This window comes from Saccopteryx bilineata, chromosome 2 (genome assembly GCF_036850765.1).
Source record: "Saccopteryx bilineata isolate mSacBil1 chromosome 2, mSacBil1_pri_phased_curated, whole genome shotgun sequence".
In the NCBI taxonomy this organism is placed as follows: Eukaryota; Metazoa; Chordata; class Mammalia; order Chiroptera; family Emballonuridae; genus Saccopteryx; species Saccopteryx bilineata.
The window spans coordinates 522,692-541,443 of record NC_089491.1 but is presented as its reverse complement, the minus strand read 5'-3'; the positions used below and the strand labels follow the sequence as shown (position 1 = coordinate 541,443).

The window sequence follows — 18,752 nt, the reverse complement described above, 5'->3', positions numbered from 1 at the left end:
CATTCACTTATTACTGTAGTATTTTTTTTTTACAGTGACAGAGAGAGAGTCAGAGAGAGGGATAGACAGGGACAGACAGACAGGAACGGAGAGATGAGAAGCATCAATCATTAGTTTTTCGTTGCAACATCTTAGTTGTTCATTGATTGCTTTCTCATATGTGCCTTGACCGTGGGCCTTTAGCAGACCAAGTGACCCCTTGCTCGAGCTGACCTTGGGTCCAAGCTGGTGAGCTCTGCTCAAACCAGATGAGCCCGTGCTCAAGCTGGTGACCTTGGGGTTTTGAACCTGGGTCCTCCGCATCCCAGTCCGACACTCTATCCACTGAGCCACCGCCTGGTCAGGCTACTGTAGCATTTTTTAAAGACAACCCTGAAACTTAGCAGAACGCTATCACAGAAAGTTTACCGTCTATCGGTATGGCGGCTCACAACTGCACAAAAGCGTGCAATGTGTTAACAATAGAGATTGTGTTATAATTTGGAGAATTCCTAAGGGCTCCCTGCTATTTCACTTTCTTGCTTCTGAATCCCGATGTTTACTGCTTTCAGGAATTTGGAAACACTACGCACACTTTCTGACCCTGGCCAAGGGCATTTCCACGCAGCTGCTGGCGCCCCCCGTGCCCGGCCCCCCGTCACTGCAGTATGTCCCGGGTGCAGTGACGCTTCAGGGAAACGCTGACCCAGCTGGGGTGCCGCCTGCAGTGTGACTGACAGGCCCGTCCCCAGCACCCAAGGCTCAGCTGTGAGGGCGCCACCACCTGCACTTGCAGTAGGACCGGAAGGACTGAGACAGGAGGAGGGGCCTGGCCAGACCCCAGGCCCCCGTGGGCTTACCGATAGCGCTGAGGGCGTGCTTGAGCTCCAGGGCGAAGGCGGTGAGGGGCACATCCTCCGACACGGGCATGACGGCCACCGTGGACAGGTTGCTGGCAGGGTTCCCCGAGTCCCACTTACTGCCAGTAGAGTGCAGCCCAAACTGGTGACCTGGAAGCACAGGGTCGGCAGCGGGGGTTGGGCGCCGCTGTAGCAATTTCTAGGTGTCACTAGATGCTTCTGGACGGCACGCTGGCACAAGCAGCTCGGGACAAGAGACGGGCAGTGGGCTGCTCCCACGCCTGCCCTCTGTGCTGCCCTCCTGCTGACACGCCAGGCCACACAGCAGACCTCACCCCGCACACGCCCGCAGGACCCAGCCCGCAGACGGGCGCCGAGACAAACACAGAGCCAGAGAACTCAAGGACTTCAGTGTGGGGCAGGCACAGGGACGTTTCCACTGTCTCGGACCTGGGATGGGGCAGGCACAGGATGACTCCCAGGGAGGTCAGGGCTGGTTCGGGGGTCAGCGGCCCGAGCCTCCGAGGGACAAGTCAGGGCAGGCAGAGCCTCTGTCCCCGAGACACAGGGGCCACAGACACAATGTCCACAGGGCAGGCAGAGCCTCTGTCCCCGACACACAGGGGCCACAGACACAATGTCCACAGGGCAGGCAGAGCCTCTGTCCCCGACACACAGGGGCCACAGACACAATGTCCACAGGGCAGGCAGAGCCTCTGTCCCCGACACACAGAGGCCACAGACACAATGTCCACGGGGCAGGCAGAGCCTCTGTCCCCGACACACAGAGGCCACAGACACAATGTCCACAGGGCAGGCAGAGCCTCTGTCCCCGACACACAGAGGCCACAGACACAATGTCCACAGGGCAAGCAGAGCCTCTGTCCCCGACACACAGAGGCCACAGACACAATGTCCACGGGGCAGGCAGAGCCTCTGTCCCCGACACACAGAGGCCACAGACACAATGTCCACAGGGCAGGCAGAGCCTCTGTCCCCGACACACAGAGGCCACAGACACAATGTCCACAGTCCATCAGCCCCATCGAGGGTCCTTGGCAGAAGTTACTTCCAACAACAAAGCTCATTTCTTGGTGAGTGGCATTTCCCGTTTTCATGGAGGGGCAGCCTCACCCATCCCACTGGCCACATCCCAGACAGACCCTGGTCTCCTACGGCCAGGACACACGGAGCGCTCTCTTCCTGGCTTCCTGACCACTCAGGCCCCAGCCCAGCCATCTGACTCCTGCACAGACCCTCCAAGCCCCGAGGGCCCACCCACTCTGAGTCTGCTGTCCTGCACCTCCCCAGTGAGGAGCGGCAGTCCTGGGCAGTGGAGTGTGGGCGCTCACAGGGCCCGACCCAGAAGCCAGAGTGGGGGGCGCAGGGGGACACAGAGGGGGCTGCTGAGAGGTAATCTGAGGGCAGGAAAAGCAAAGGGAGGCTGTGAGCTGGTCACTGGCTACACACGGGGCAGCAGAGGGGCCCTTTTCACTGGCTTTCCTACAGCTTCTCCTTGGGGACCCCTCCTCCCTGCCGTTCCCAGTGACCCATGGGGTCACAACCCTCCAAGTAAGGGAAAACCAGAGGGGTCTACTGCTAGTTCTGTGTGGCTGTCTTAGCCTTTAAGACAGGCACATGGGAGGTTCTGGTTCTGGCCCAGGGGAGAGGAGCAGGCAATCCCACTGCTGCTGCCACTCACAAGGACACCACTCTCAGAAGAGCACTGAGAGAAGGGCAGGCTGGCCAGGACCCTGGCTCCGGGGAGACCACCCACTGATGCCATAAAACCAGCAGTGCCCTGCCCCTGCCCAGCTCCAGGCAGGTGGGTCCATCCCTCTCCCTATTGGGTGCTGCCTCCAGGGAGACTTTCCCGGGGCCCCCAGCACTAAGCAGACACCCACAGTGGTGTGGCCCCCAACTCTCCATGCCTTGTGCCAGAAAGCAGAGGTGGCACCCCACTAAGGGGAAGGTCACAGAGAAGGAGTTAAAGAAAGGAAGTCTCCAAACCCAGTGTGAAGCCTTGGCTTGTCCCCAGGGAGCTCATTATGCATGACACCAGGCAGAATCGCAGAGCAGAGGCTGCAGGACAGGAAGGCGCGGGGACACCAGGCAGCCTTCGTGCTGGCGCTGGGCCGCGCATGGCGGGCAGAGCGGGGTCGTGCCGCAGAGGCCTTGAGAACTAAGTCCACAGCCACACACTGTCCGGGAGAGTCCAGGACACGCTCTGCGACTACAAGTGCCCTGCCAGTCTGCTAAGATGAAAGATTTAGATGGGACGCATCATCTCACAACATAACACTCAAAATGCAGGATACAATCCAAAATTACCAGGCACGCCAGAGCCAGGAAACTCTCAACCAGAAAGAGAAAAGATATTGACACACAAGAGTGACAACTTATTACAGAATGTGGGACTACTTGACAAGGACAAGAGAGCCGTGAGCATGGCCAGATAGAATCAGTGGCCACAGTCTTGGAGCAGGTGCAGAAATATAGTCTCTGAGATGAAACTCTCCGGGTGGGCCGGAGAGCAGGGTCAGGACAAGGGAAGAGCCAAGGACCTTGAAGATAGATAAAAAGAAACTGCTCCACCCGATCGTCAGAGGGAGAAGAAGAGGGAAGCAGACAGAGCCCCCGCCCCCTGGGCCACAGCAGAGGTGGAACACTGGTGTCACTGCCTTCCAGGAGAGGAGGAAGCAGGGGGCTGAGGAGTATTTGAAGAAAAAAGGCCGAAAACGTCTCAAATTTCTCCAAAATCAACTTTCTGAAAACGGAAAACGAAGACAAGGTTTTGACCAGAGGCGGAGAGCAGCGATGCTCTGTGCCCCTGCTTGGGAACGAGCCTGGACTCCCGAGGTCAGAAGGCAGGGGCACAACACTGTCAAAGTGAGGAACGAGAGGACTGTCGGCCCAGAATCGCAGGAAAGAGGAGTTAGAGGCAGTCCTCAGCTTACAAAAGAGATAGGTTCTGTAGGTTTGAAGATGTTTAAGTACTTATCAGCATGGAAAGGCAAAAATAAACACTAGCCCTGGCAGGTTGGCTCAGTGGTAGAGCGTCGGCCTGGCGTGCAGAAGTCCTGGGTTCGATTCCCAGCTGGAGCACACAGGAGAGGCGCCCATCTGCTTCTCCACCCCTCCCCTTCTCCTTCCTCTCTCTCTCTTCCCCTCCCGCAATGAGGCTCCATTGGAGCAAAGATGGCCCGGGCGCTGGGGATGGCTCCTCGGCCTCTGCCCCAGGTGCTGGAGTGGCTCTGGTCACAACAGAGCAACGCCCCAGAGGGGCAGAGCATCGCCCCCTGGTGGGCAGAGCATCGCCCCTGGTGGGCGTGCCAGGTGGATCCCAGTCGGGCGCATGCGGGAGTCTGTCTGTCTCTCCCTGTTTCCAGCTTCAGAAAAATACAAAAAAAAATAAAAATAAAAAAATAAACACTATATTAAGACAAACATCTGTCTAAGTTGCATTCAACAGGTAAATAAATGTACCTGGTCCAACTTACACACAAATCCACCTTAAGAACAAACCTACAGAACCTGTCTCGTGTGTAACCTGCAGATGGTCTTGTAATATAAAAATGGGAGAGAACAGAAAACAAATAATAAAATGACACATAAATTCTAACATACGAATAATTACATTAAATGCAAATGGGCCTGACCAGGTGGTGGCGCAGTGGATAGAGCGTCGGACTGGGATGCGGAAGGACCCAGGTTCGAGACCCCGAGGTCGCCAGCTTGAGCGCTGGCTCATCTGGCTTGAGCAAAGAGTTCACCAGCTTGGACCCAAGGTCGCTGGCCCCAGCAGGGAGTTACTCGGTCTGCTGAAGGCCCGCGGTCAAGGCACATGTGAGAAAGCAATCAATGAACAACTAAGAAGTCGCAACGCGCAACGAGAAACTGATGATTGATGCTTCTCATCTCTCTCCGTTCCTGTCTGTCTGTCCCTGTCTATCCCTCTCTCTGACTCACTCTCTGTCTCTGTAAAATAAATAAATAAATAAATGCAAATGGTCTAAACACAAATAAAAAAACAGATTATTAGAAGACAAAAACACCTCCCAATCCTATGTTTTCTACAAGACACTCACATCAAACACAACCGCACAAGTTGGTTACCATGTGTTGAACAGCATCTCCCCAAAGTTCATGTCCTCCCAGAATCTCAGAACGTGACCTCACTTAGAAACGGTCTTTGCAGATGTAATTGTCTGAGGTGAGTCCCACCAGGGAAGCTGGCACCGGCCACCTCTGGCTGCCTCTGCCCTTTCATCCGTCCACTCACCCCCCCGTGTTCAGTACTGTGCCGGCGTCTCCATGCTGAGAGCACAGACAGCTCTGCCCTCCTGCAGCCTCTGTGCTGGGACAGGAGACAGACAACAGCTAACTAGGGGGACACGCAACGTCAAGTGGCGTCAGGTGGTGACAAGTACAGGAGAGACGTGAGCTGATGACGGAAACTGAGGTGCTGAGACCCGGGGGGTGCAGGGGGCTCAGAGCGGCCACACTGAGGCGACGACTGGGGTAGAAGGGAGGGGGTCTGCTCAGGGGGCTCGTGCAGAGGGGCAGCAGGACCGAAGCAGGGGGTGCAGGGGGCTCAGAGCGGCCACACTGAGGTGACGACTGGGGTAGAAGGGAGGGGTCTGCTCAGGGGGCTCGTGCAGAGGGGCAGCAGGACCGAAGCAGGGGGTGCAGGGGGCTCAGAGCGGCCACACTGAGGCGACGACTGGGGTAGAAGGGAGGGGGTCTGCTCAGGGGGCTCGTGCAGAGGGGCAGCAGGACCGAAGCAGGGGGTGCAGGGGGCTCAGAGCAGCCACACTGAGGTGACGACTGGGGTAGAAGGGAGGGGTCTGCTCAGGGGGCTCGTGCAGAGGGGCAGCAGGACCGAAGCGGGGGTCGCGGGTCGGCCAGGGGGTTGGAGCGAGACGCTGAGGATTAGGAGACGCACCTGCCGCGGCTCCCTGCTGCAGGCTGCCCAGGATCTTCTCACCCAAGAGGTGGATCAGCCGAGTCACGACCTGGGGCGGAGACAGGGCAGGCCCCAAACCACACATTTTAAACCAAAAGCAAAGTACCTGGCATCCACGTTTTCAAAGCCACCAGGCTGTAACCTGCTCCGGGACACGGGTGTGGATGGGCCTGTGGTCCGGTTCGAGTGATAAAATCCCACGTCACCTCACTCTGTCTGGACCAGGATGTGACTCGTCCGTTTGTCCAATGTGTCCCTGACGCCATGTTCCGCCCATGAGTCACGGGGGGGAGGGGGTGGGGGGCTGCTCTTGGTTTCTGATGGGAAAGCCCTGACCTGTGATGGGCCCGGCCACCCGCACGGGACGCAGCCAGGCTGCACGCTTCGCCGTGTGCCGGGCAGAACCTTTCCGACCAGCCTTACTCTTAAGAACTCTGTGATTTAACTGGGAGGCTGCTCTATTTCCATTTTCTGCCTGGTCAGAAGGACAAAGGAAATGCTGGACTTTATACTGATCTCAACCTACACCAGTCCACAATTTCCCCTGCAAATCCTTTTTGTGGCCTTGCAGTCTTCTAGTAAAAAAGACGTACACTATTTGCAAATAGAGTAATTTTACTCCTTTTCCAAACGTGCACTGGTGGTTTCAGCGTTTCAGCCTTTTGTTCTAGCAGACGTTCTGTTCCGGACAAACAGCGTCTGAGGCTTAAAAGGCTTCCTTTTGGTCCTATTTTGAGTGTCTATTAAAAATGGCTGAATTTTGTCAAATGCCTTGATGTAATCATAGCATTCTCTTTTAATTTTTGCCATAATTGGTCATATTTTAGTAACTTCCCAACACTGGACTAGCATTCCTTGAGTGAGACATAATTTTTACCATTAATTTGCTAACATTTAGAGTATGTATAGCCACAGCACTAAGAGAAATGATGAGAAGTTTGTTACTTTCATCAAGTTTGGTGTTAAAATCCTGAATCACGCCTGACCAGGCGGTGGTGCAGTGGATAGAGCATTGGACTGGGATACAGAGGACCCAGGTTCGAGACCCCGAGGTCACCAGCTTGAGCGTGGGCTCATCTGGTTTGAGCATAGCTCACCAGCTTGGACTCAAGGTCTCTGGCTCGAGCAAGGGGTTACTCGGTCTGCTGAAGGCCTGCGGTCAAGGCACATATGAGAAATCAATCAATGAACAACTAAGGTGTTGCAATGAAAAACTAATGATTGATGCTTCTCGTCTCTCTCCATTCCTGTCTGTCTGTCCCTATCTATCCCTCTCCCTGGCTCTCTCTCTGTCTCTGTAAAAAAAACCACCAAATCCTGCCTGACCTCTGGTGGCGTAGTGGATCAAGTTTCGACATGGAACGCTGAGGGCATCGGTTCGAAACTCTGCACTGTGTGGTCAAGGCACATATGGGAGTTGATGCTTCCTGCTCTTCCCCATCTCTCTCTGTCTCTCTCCCCCCCCTCTGTAAAATTAATAAATAAATAATAAATATTTTTTAATAACACAAAAAAATCCTGATCACATAGTAAAGTGGTGACTGCTGGCCTGTTCCAGAACAGAGACACCGCACCACACACAACACCGTGCATGCTGAAGACGATGGACAGGCACAGCCTTCCGAGCCGCTCAGGGCTGTCCCTTCCCATACGCCTTCTCCAGCCGTCCTCGGTGACACCCGTACCACTTAGTGGCAGGAACACAGACACCAGAGAACCCCCTGCAGTAGCAGCCCAGGAGCAGGATGAAGTCCAGCTCTGCACCTGGCAGCCTGCACCGGCCCTCCCGGATCTCCAATGCCCGGCCGCACGGCAGGGCACTCTCAGTGTCATGGCACCCACTCCTTACTGGTGAAGAGTGCAACGTCACTTGTGAGAGGCTAGTCTGGGCTCAGTGCCGGGACACACGGTCCCCGCAGTACCCGGCAGGCTTCACTCACTGGGTCCCTGCACTGCCCTGTGCCTCCTGCCCGGAGCCGCGTCCTCCTCTAACAGCATGAAACCCGTCTGTCCCAGGCTGGTTCGACCTGTGCCTCACTCCTGGACAGAGGCGCCCACTGCCTGGTAGTGGAGGCCTCACAGTGTGCAGCTCAGGTCAGGAGCCCTCACCTGGGGGTACCTGCGCTTGATGGACGTCAGGGCTCCTGCTGGAAGCTTGGCCAGCTCCGAATCCCGGACGGCGTGCACCGTGGTTGCCCTGGGCTGGCAGGTGAGCGTCTCCACCTGAGGAAGAGAGGCTGGGGTACCAGGCCACACTGCTCATACCTGTTGCCCTGCACCCCAAACCAGAGGGCAGAGGGCACTCAGTGAGCCCGTGCAAAGGGGCACTGGACCTGTCAGAGGCCAAAGGGCCTCAGCACCCCAGACAGACCGCCCTGTTGGCACCAAGAAGAGGCCAGGCTGCTGTCTCCCAGCCGCGCCCTTATCCCCCATGCAGGGTCCCGTGGGTGTGGCCCCTCCCGCTGCTCATTCTCCCCGGAGAACTCTGACCCTCAGACTCCACCCACACTGTGGCCCAGGCTGGGAGGAGGCAGGCCCGCCCCAGAATACTGAAAACTGTGGGGAGGTGTGCCCTAGACGGGATGATGACTTCCTCCTGTCACATTGAGGGCCCCCTCCCTCGCCCAGCTGAGGAGCCAGGTGAAGCCCGGTGTCACCCCAGGGCAGGACCCAGTGGGCCAGCACGCAGCCCTACCACACCGATGAGATCTCCGCGGCCATACTCCCCAGCCAGGCGCTTTTTGAGGTCGTCCTGACGGATCACCGAGCGCAGCCGGCCACTGAGGACGATGTAGGTGCAGTTGGACTTGTCCCCCTGCCTACAGAGACAGGGCGCTGGGAGCATGCAGGGCGCTGGCCCGGAGCCCTCAGCCCTCAGCCACCCAGTGTAGCAAAAAAAAAAGGAATGCAGTCTTCTCACTAAATTCTTTTTGCTTGAGAACTACAGTTATCTTCCATAAAAATATGCACGCCAGCACGTCAAGGGTTTATGATGATTTTTTTAAATTTTTTTTTATTTTGTGTGTGTGTGTGTGTATTTTTCTGAAGCTGGAAACGGGGAGAGACAGTCAGACTCCCGCATGCGCCCGACCCACGCCCACCAGGGGCCACGCTCTGCCCACCAGGGGGCGATGCTCTGCCCCTCCGGGGCGTCGCTCTGTTGCGACCAGAGCCACTCTAGCGCCTGGGGCAGAGGCCAAGGAGCCATCCCCAGCGCCTGGGCCATCTTTGCTCCAATGGAGCCTTGGCTGCGGGAGGGGAAGAGAGAGACAGAGAGGAAAGAGGGGGTGGAGAAGCAAATGGGCGCCTCTCCTGTGTGCCCTGGCCGGGAATCAAACCCGGGTCCCCCGCACACCAGGCCGACGCTCTACCGCTGAGCCAACCGGCCAGGGCCTACGATGATTTTTAAGTAAATAATTATTCTTAGTTGTGACATTCGACACCACGAAACTGACAGCTTAAGCTAGGTCTGAATTCAGGGGCACTCTAACCTGGAGCTGAGGATGCCCGGGGCCTCAGGAAAGCGGGGCCCAGAGCGTGTTCACAAACGCGGCGGTGACACTGCCCCTGGGCCTCCTCAGGGGGGTGTGGATCTGACTGTGTGTGTCTGAGTGTGTGCACGGGAGCGCAGGGCCCCGGCACCATCTGGCATGAAGTTCTTGGGGGCCAGACCGCAGTGTCTACCCCCCAGAGCTCTGCCCACCGCCTCCTAACCCTCCTGCCACCCTGCTCTGTGCCCACCTGTACACCGCGCGCCCGGCCTCCACCTCCATCCAGTCCAGGGCAAAGTCAATCTGCCGCACGAAAGACGACACGCGCTTCACGACCGTGTGCGCGACGCCCAGGACGACAGTCGGCTGCTTCCGCATGATCCTGTGGGGCAGTCCGGTCACCCCGGCCCGCGTCCCACGCCAGTCTCGCCAGCCCTGCCCCCCCTCCAGGCCTCAGCACTTGAGTACGCGGGACCTACACCTCTGCTTGTCAAACTGTGATGTCCACTTAGCAGGTGATGTGGACACGCCCGGGGCTGGGACACAGCAGAGCCCAGCTGCCACTTGCCCCGTGTGTGCCCAGCAGCCGGCAGCTTTGGGAGACTCTGTGAAGCCCCTCCCAGCTGTCACCCACCCCATGGATGTCCTTGGAGCACAGACCACACACAAGGCCATCCCCGCTATGGGTGGCAGGGTCCCTACTCCACCATATGCCACAAAGTCGGGGTGGGGGAGGGTGGCAGAGAGGTCCGTGGGCAGAGACCACGGGCTGGGAGCTGGGAAGGGCACATGTGGATCCTGGGTGCCACGGATGTCGCTGGTGGGCTCTGACACAGGCACATGATCAGCCTGGCTCCCGGTTGCTCTGTGTCAACAGGGTGCTGAGGGTGTGGGCAGAAGTGAGGGGCCCTGTGCTGTGGCAGCTCTGGAAGGCAGCGGCAGAGCAGTGGACTAGGCAGAGTGACAGTCTCCGAGGTGACAGAAGTGGGAGTCAAGCAAGCTGGGGGCCGAAGCTGAGGGCTCACTGCAGACACCCTGCAACCTCCCAGGGGAACATACAACAACCCTGGAGAACACATGAGCCAGAACTCAGGAGGGGGGCTGGGGAGACAGGAGCTGGGTGCGCGAAGCCTGGTGGGACGAGAGCCGTCGGAGGCGGCAGGACGGTGGCTGCAGCGCGACAGGAGCTCACACGGAGCCCACGGACACAGCCGAGGAGAAACCCGGGCACACGCAAGGACACACACGGAGCCCACGGACACAGCCGAGGAGAAACCCGGGCACACGCAAGGACACACACGGAGCCCACGGACACAGCCGAGGAGAAACCCAGGCACACGCAAGGACACACACGGAGCCCACGGACACAGCCGAGGAGAAACCCGGGCACACGCAAGGACACACACTGAGCCCACGGACACAGCCGAGGAGAAACCCGGGCACACGCAAGGACACACACTGAGCCCACGGACACAGCCGAGGAGAAACCCGGGCACACGCAAGGACACACACTGAGCCCACGGACACAGCCGAGGAGAAACCCGGGCACACGCAAGGACACACACTGAGCCCACGGACACAGCCGAGGAGAAACCCGGGCACACGCAAGGACACACACTGAGCCCACGGACACAGCCGAGGAGAAACCCGGGCACACGCAAGGACACACACTGAGCCCACGGACACAGCCGAGGAGAAACCCGGGCACACGCAAGGACACACACTGAGCCCACGGACACAGCCGAGGAGAAACCCGGGCACACGCAAGGACACACAGGCGCCCTCGAGGACACACACAAACACACGAGGACACGGTGGGACCAGGCCACGCTCCCTAGCAGGCTGCCCACACGTCTGGGCCTGGATGGGCTCGTACGTGGACCAGGGTTTCCATCGGGCCCAGGAGACTGTCCTAAGAAGGAGCTCGTTCACCTTGGCTTCCAGAGGCAGAGGAGCACCCCTTCCTGCCATCCCACCCTCACACGCTGTCCTGCCCTTCTCCCTAGGACGCCTGTCTCCTCAAGTACGAGCAGGGCGGGGGAAGACCGCGGCCAGCCTGGTCCCATGACAGCCACCACCCTCGCAAAAGCACAGGCATCATGTGGGCCCGTGGCCCAGCGCAGAGCAGGAGGCCGTGTGGTTGGGTGGGCGGGCAGACGGGGCACTCACTCGTAGAAGTGTGCCTTGGAGATGGAGAGGAAGCTGCAGTCCCTGTTGGCCTTAATGGTGAAGATGAGGGGCTCGCCGGTGAGCACGGCCAGCTGGCCCACCATTTCCCCCGGGCGCGTGACGAACAGGCAGCTGTCCTCCTCGCTGTCGATCTTACGCTGGTACACGTGCAGCAGCCCCGAGACCACGAAGATGATGTTCACGTCCTGGTAAGACCAGGCCCAGGCCCAGCTTAGCGCGGCCCAGTCGGCCAGGAGCCCCGGAGGCTCTGCCCGCTGTCCTCTGCCCGCTGCCCTCTGCCTCCCTCTCAGAGCAGGAGCTGCTCCGCAGGGCCCAGGCCGTCTCATCGGTCCAGGAGGTGACCCTCCCGGAGGTGCTGCCCGCTTCCCTCTGCCTGCCTCCCTCTCAGAGCAGGAGCTGCTCCGCAGGGCCCAGGCCGTCTCATCGGTCCAGGAGGTGACCCTCCCGGAGGCGCTGCCCGCTGCCCTCTGCCTGCCTCTCAGAGCAGGGACTGCTCCGCAGGGCCCAGGCCGTCTCATCAGTCCAGGAGGTGACCCTCCCGGAGGTGCCGGGCAGTGAGCTCCCCACACACCTGCCTCCGCTCCCTGTGTCCACATACTCACGGCTCCACACAAACGGGGACCATAGCGCCCGCTGAGAGGGGAGGGAGGTTCAACTAAACAGTTGAATTTTTTTTAATTTATTTATTTTTACAGAGACAGAGAGAGTCAGAGAGAGGGATACACTGGGACAGACACGGCCTCTCCCTTCCTAGTGTCCACAGGCCCCAGGTCCCCAAGAAGAGCGCTTCCTGCTCTCTCCACGCAGCCCTGACCGGTGTGCCCTGACAAGCCCCTCCCTGCCTGCCCCGCACAGATCACCTTCCAGGGCCCACACCTGCAGACATGCCCACGGAACCACGCTGATGCTAACCTCAGCTTATCTGTGTCCATCATGGGACCTCTGTCCAATTCTGGTCACCCTGCCAACTGGACCACGTGTCTGTGGTCTAAGCAGGAAAGGGCCAGACTGGCAGGAATCGAAATGGGTGTGGCTGGGCTTCCTGCCCAGCCACAGGAAGAGAGCTTCCCGACCGGGTGTCCCAGACTGACCAGTGACCCACACTGATCAGGAATGGGAAGTCAGCCAGGTGTCTACTTCCTTTGAGGAAAAGGAAAAGCCATTCCATCTACCGAAGAAAGGATAAAAACGAAGGGAAGAGAGGAGGGAGCAGGGCCGGGGGCACTGAAGCCGCCCAGAGCCCACGGGCTCCCGCTGCCTGCACTGGGCTGTCCTCCATGTCCTGCATCTCGCTCAGCTCTGCCTGTGCCAACTGCTGCATCACCCGGGCCCAGACGATGCCACTGCAGGGGGAGAGTGGGCCCAGCAGAGCAAGACCCACGCTGGGGCTGCTGCCTGGCCAGAGGCACCCTCACCGACTCTGCTCTGAAGGCAAACCACACGGAGCGCCAGCTCACACCCCAGAGCTCACCAAGAGGGGCCACCTGCCCAGCTCAGTGTGGCTCTCAGAATCAGAAATAAGGGTCACTGGGAAAAACCCAACTATTTCCATCTGCATCTGCGTCTCAGGACTGAGCAGGTGGTTGTCTTCCTGACTCTGCAAGGGAGGCCACGTCACACGTTTGAGTGCAGATGTGCAGCCACCTCACTAAGAGGACAGGCCCCAAGGAAAGAGCCCTTCTGGGGGACAGTGACAAGAGACCCCACATTCTCTGGAGGGTCCCATCCAGTGCCAGGCCACAGCACTGGGCTCCTCAGTGACCACTCCTGCAGACCTCGGCCTTACACTCACCTGGTCTCCCTGCCTGGATACCACCGTGCCCCCCGGGACGTGGAGAAGTGTCACCCGGCCGTCGAGGAGCAAAGGGTCCTAGAAACAGAAGCATAGGGTCAACACAGGAGCTCAGAGAAAGGCGTTTAGTGGAGGCTGCACGTGGCCACACAGGAGGAGCAGTGCACATGGGCACACCAAGCCGTGAGGTCGGCACAGGACAGACAGGAAGGACCTCGGGGGGGGGGGGGACTGTGTAGAATGTCAGACTTGCCCCTGACACCTTTGTGAACTGATGGGACAGAGAGGACTGCGGTGAGAGGGCGTCCTGTCTAACGACCAGACAGGCAAGGACACCAGGGGGGACCCTCAGAACCCGGGAGGGCATCCCTGAGGAGGCGTGAGAACACCAGCTGTACTGAAATGGGACAAGCGTACCAGCAAACTCACGGGTCAGCTGGGAAGACAGCAGGGAACCCAGTCAGGAGACGGATGAGTCTAACTCTGGGCACAAGGTTGCTGTCACCCCCAAAGAGAAACCAGCTCCAGACCCCAGGAAACCCAAGGAAGGACTGCTGTGCTCTTCAATAAAAGAGGAGACCTGGAGAGCCAGCAACTCCTGCAGGTGGGACCCCACAGCCACTCATGACATCCACACGACAGCTGCAAGTTTGGACCCAACTAATCAGTTGAACATTTATTTTATTTTTTTACAGAGAGAGAGAGTCAGAGAGAGGGATAGACAGGGACAGACAAACAGGAATGGAGAGAGATGAGAAGCATCAATCATCAGTTTTTCATTGCGACACCTTAGTTGTTCATTGATTGCTTTCTCATATGTGCCTTGACCGCGGGCCTTCAGCAGACCGAGTAACCCCTTGCTGGAGCCAGAGACCTTGGGTCCAAACTGGTGAGCTTTTGCTCAAACCAGATGAGCCCACGCTCAAGCTGGTGACCTCGGGGTCTCAAACCTGGGTCCTCGGCATCCCAGTCCAACGCTCTATCCACTGCGCCACTGCCTGGTCAGGCTAAATAGTTGAACATATTAAAGAATTATTGTGATAAGGTATTATGGTTACATTTAAAAACAGTGCCCACCTTTTAGGGATAAAATACTGAGAATTATGCTAATAGGAGAACACACTTCTAAATAACACATAGGTCAAAGAAGAAATCTCAAGGGAAAAGAAATCTTGAGGGGTATTTAAAAATATTTTGCCCTGGCCAGGTGGCTCAGTAGATAAGAGCGCTGTTCCAGCACACTGTGGTCGTGGGTTCAGTCCCCAGTCAGGGCACATATGAGAAGTGACCAGTGAGTGTACAACTAAATGGAACAACTAAGTGGAACAAGTTGATGCTTCTCTCTCTCTCTTCCCCCTCCCCCCCCTTTCTCTCTCTCTTTAAAATTAGTGGAGAAATTTTAAAACATATTTTGACCTAATGAAAATGAAAACATAACTTATCAAAATTTGTGGGATCTAGCCAAAACGGTACTTAAGGGAAATTTAGCATGGATGGCACATATTAGAAAAGAAGGAATATCTAAAATCAATCACACTGGGGAACAAATCTTTTTTCATTTTCTGTTGTATGAGGTTTTAGAACTGTTTCTATATATTTCTGCATTGCTGATTCCAAATCTGAAATCCATTTTTTGATGCATGCTCTAGTTTTTATGCAATTTTAATTTCTTTTTGTTATAGTTAATGGCATGCATTGGTTTTTAAATTGGAGTTAAAGGGCAATGACTCTTGGATTAAACATAACCACAAGGCAATTAATGTTTTACAAACATCACTTTTACATAATTGTAGTTGTTTTTAAATGTAAAAAATTATTATCTGATAAAAACACCCTTATTTTGTTTTGTTTTTTCCTTTTTTTTTTTTTTTCTTTCTGAAGCTGGAAACGGGGAGAGACAGTCAGACAGACTCCCGCATGCGCCTGACCGGGATCCACCCGGCACGCCCACCAGGGGCCACGCTCTGCCCACCAGGGGGCAATGCTCTGCCCCTCCGGGGTGTCGCTCTGCTGCGACCACTGCCACTCTAGCGCCTGGGGCAGAAGCCAAGGAGCCATCCCCAGCGCCCGGGCCATCTTTGCTCCAATGGAGCCTTGGCTGCGGGAGGGGAAGAGAGAGACAGAGAGGAAGGGGGGGGGGAGAAGCAAATGGGCGCTTCTCCTATGTGCCCTGGCCGGGAATCGAACCCGGGTCCTCCGCACGCCAGGCCGACGCTCTACCGCTGAGCCAACCGGCCAGGGCCCACCCTTATTTTGTTTTAAGATTGAATCATGGCTTCTTCGAGTAGGCGTAAATGTAAGAATAGTCCTGACACCTTCTGTTATATATGTGGCTGTTACACACTTCAACGTCAAAGGCACAATATTTCATCATTGTGACACGTGCATATATTGCCTATTTTCAAGTTCCCCTTGGCGATCAAGACAAGAATTGAGCTCCTCATATTGTGTGTCATAATTGTGAGGAAATGCTTCATTACTGGACAAAAGGAAAACGCAAAGGAATGCCTTTGGGTATTCCCATGGTTTGGCATGAACCTAAGGACCACAGCAGTGACTGTTATTTCTGTCTGATCCATACAAAGGGCATCGGCAAGAAAAAACAGCGTATGATCGCATATCCTAATATTCCTTCAGCAGTACAACCTATCCCATACTCTGAGCCACTCCCGGTTCCAGTTTTCTTTTTTTTTTTTTTTTTTTAGAACTTAAGAGAAGTGTTTAATTTTATATTTTAAATTTCATATTTTAAAATTATAAATTTTATAATTTTTACACAATATTCATAATAAGTTATAGCGTGATCACTTTTTGGGTCAACGGAAATTGTGATTTTTCTATTAATAATACATGTGAGATTGGATAATATTCAAGTACAATGCACTATGATGTTTAATTCTCTACATATTTGTGTACTGATATATCAGCAGTATATACTCCAAATTTATCAATCTCATTTTTACAAAATTAAAACAACCTAATAACCACCCTAGGAATACAGATACAATTTCTAACCTATGCTATATTGATATGTTACCACAAGACTAAATTAAGCAAACTCACTGCTTCTCTCCTGATGTTTACAATTCAACACCAAACTAAAAAACTTTCAGAATGTACTGTCATTTTATATTTAGGAATGATAAATCAGGGGTCCCCAAACTACGGCCCGCAGGCTGCATGCGGCCCCCTGAGGCCATTTATCCGGCCCCCACCGTACTTCCGGAAGGGGCACCTCTTTCATTGGTGGTCAGTGAGAGGAGCACATTGATCATCTCATTAGCCAAAAGCAGGCCCATAGTTCCCATTGAAATACTGGTCAGTTTGTTGATTTAAATTTACTTGTTCTTTATTTTATTTTATTTTATTTTTTTTTTTTTTATTTTTTTGTTGTTTTTTTTTTCTGAAGCCGGAAACAGGGAGAGACAGTCAGACAGACTCCCGCATGCGCCCGACCGGGATCCACCCGGCACGCCCACCAGGGGCCACGCTCTGCCCACCAGGGGGCAATGTTCTGCCCCTCCGGGGGGTCACTCTGCAGCGACCAGAGCCGAGTTCTAGCCCCTGGGGCAGAGGCCAAGGAGCCATCCCCAGCGCCCGGGCCATCTTTGCTCCAATGGAGCCCTGGCTGCGGAGGGGAAGAGAGAGACAGAGAGGAAGGAGGGGGGGCGGGGTGGAGAAGCAAATGGGCGCTTCTCCTATGTGCCCTGGCCGGGAATCGAACCCGGGTCCCCCGCACACCAGGCCGACGCTCTACCGCTGAGCCAACCGGCCAGGGCCTTGTTCTTTATTTTAAATATTGTATTTGTTCCCGTTTTGTTTTTTTACTTAAAAATAAGATATGTGCAGTGTGCATAGGGATTTGTTCATAGTTTTTTTTTTATAGTCCGGCCCTCCAACGGTCTGAAGGACAGTGAACTGGTCCCCTGTGTAAAAAGTTTGGGGACCCCTGTGATAAACTTTTCACGCTGTACTTCACTTTCTGAAACTTAAATTTTAAGGGAAGAAAAGTTATTTCCCCATTCTGATGTCATATATCATCTGAGTATTTTATCCTGCACATCAATAATTCCCAAGGTAAGGAGACATAAAAGTCACCTAGATTGCTCTTAACTAAATATATCTAAGATTGTAAACACTCTCTTTCTGTACATACATTCCTTCTACTGGTGGACACTTCATAGTTAATAATCATTATATATACGAGTCTGTCACAACCCTGAGGTGTAATATGGCAGAAAAAGAATGAGAAGCATTGAGGCGATGGCCCTTTGTTTCTTCTCCCATCTTTCACAGTTGAAGACCTAAAGTGGCAACAGAACCATCACAAATTCCCCGTGGCAGATGAGCAACAGACTAGTTTAAGAATTAGATACACTAAATTCTAAAGATCCCAAACTGGTTCTTTAACAAGAAACACCAAAGAAGCTTACTTAAAATATAAGTTTCATCTCCATAGCTATTTACTTAGTTGATAAAAAGGCCTGGGAATCTGTAGTTTAAGCAAATGAATCTGTTGATACTGATGTATCCAAGTCAGAATTTAGGAACCCTGCCCTAACTTTTAAGACTTAACACTGGGGTTTATTTTAGTTCTTTCTTCTTTCTTTTCACATTTTTTAAGTCTTAAAGACTCAAACTTAAAAAACTTCTGAGGAATACTTTTTTAAAGCATTCTTTTTAAAAAAGGTTAGGTCTCTAGGAGACTTAGAGTTTTAAGTATAATGTCATGATAAACAATTTAGTTGGTTTTAATTAAGTTATAGCTGGGTTCGTTAGGTAGTTCATAACGTAAAATGAAAGTAATTAGGAATCGATTGAATAGCAAAGACACTCTTAGCAAGCTAAATAACACAGACTTTAATTCACTCAGAGATGGACCTGGCCAGCAGGTTCAAGGGTAGAGCACTGGCCCAGCATGTGGAATTCCCAGATTCAGTTCCCAGTCAGGGCACACAGAAGAAGCAACCACCTGCTTCTCCACTCCCTTCCTCTTTTCACTCCCCTCGCCCCACAGTCATGCAAGTTGGCCCTGGGTGCTGAGGTTGGCACCATGGCCTCACCTCAGGTGCTAAATAGCTCAGTTGCCGAGCAATGGAGCAGCGTCTCAGATGGGCAAAGCATCAATCCACAAGGGGCCTGCCAGTTGGATCCCAGTTGGGGCACACGAGGCAGTCTATATCTCTGCCTCCCTACCTTGCACTTAATAATAAATAAATAAAATAAAATAGAATAAAATAAAAAATTCACTCACAATTAAGACGAGTGGCTAAGTCTAGGTCCTTGCTTCGGTGGGGCCCCAAACAAACTTGCTTGGAGAGGCACAGTGCTTCATGGCAGTTGTCAAATGATCGTGGTGGGCAATGGAGTCTGTGTTGGAATCTCAGGCAACTGAATTGATCTTCACCCCAACTACTTAAATATGGTTTGGCCACTCGTCATGTCATAGAGTTTTACATTATCACACTTCAAGC

The 18,752-nt window shown here is 54.4% G+C and overlaps 1 protein-coding gene across 3 annotated transcripts in view; it reads right to left on the bottom strand.

Moving 5' to 3' along the window:
- Window positions 1–18,752, bottom strand: part of PNPLA7 (patatin like phospholipase domain containing 7) — a 69,782-nt gene that overhangs the window by 17,898 nt on the left and 33,132 nt on the right. For all 3 annotated transcript variants that reach the window (XM_066255594.1, XM_066255596.1, XM_066255595.1), the window contains 7 exons: window positions 13,279–13,356; window positions 11,466–11,671; window positions 9,547–9,678; window positions 8,501–8,624; window positions 7,915–8,028; window positions 5,785–5,854; window positions 840–989 (listed from right to left, as the gene is read on the bottom strand). In XM_066255594.1, the coding sequence (XP_066111691.1) occupies window positions 840–989; window positions 5,785–5,854; window positions 7,915–8,028; window positions 8,501–8,624; window positions 9,547–9,678; window positions 11,466–11,671; window positions 13,279–13,356 (874 nt within the window). The remainder of the gene's footprint in view (window positions 1–839; window positions 990–5,784; window positions 5,855–7,914; window positions 8,029–8,500; window positions 8,625–9,546; window positions 9,679–11,465; window positions 11,672–13,278; window positions 13,357–18,752) is intronic.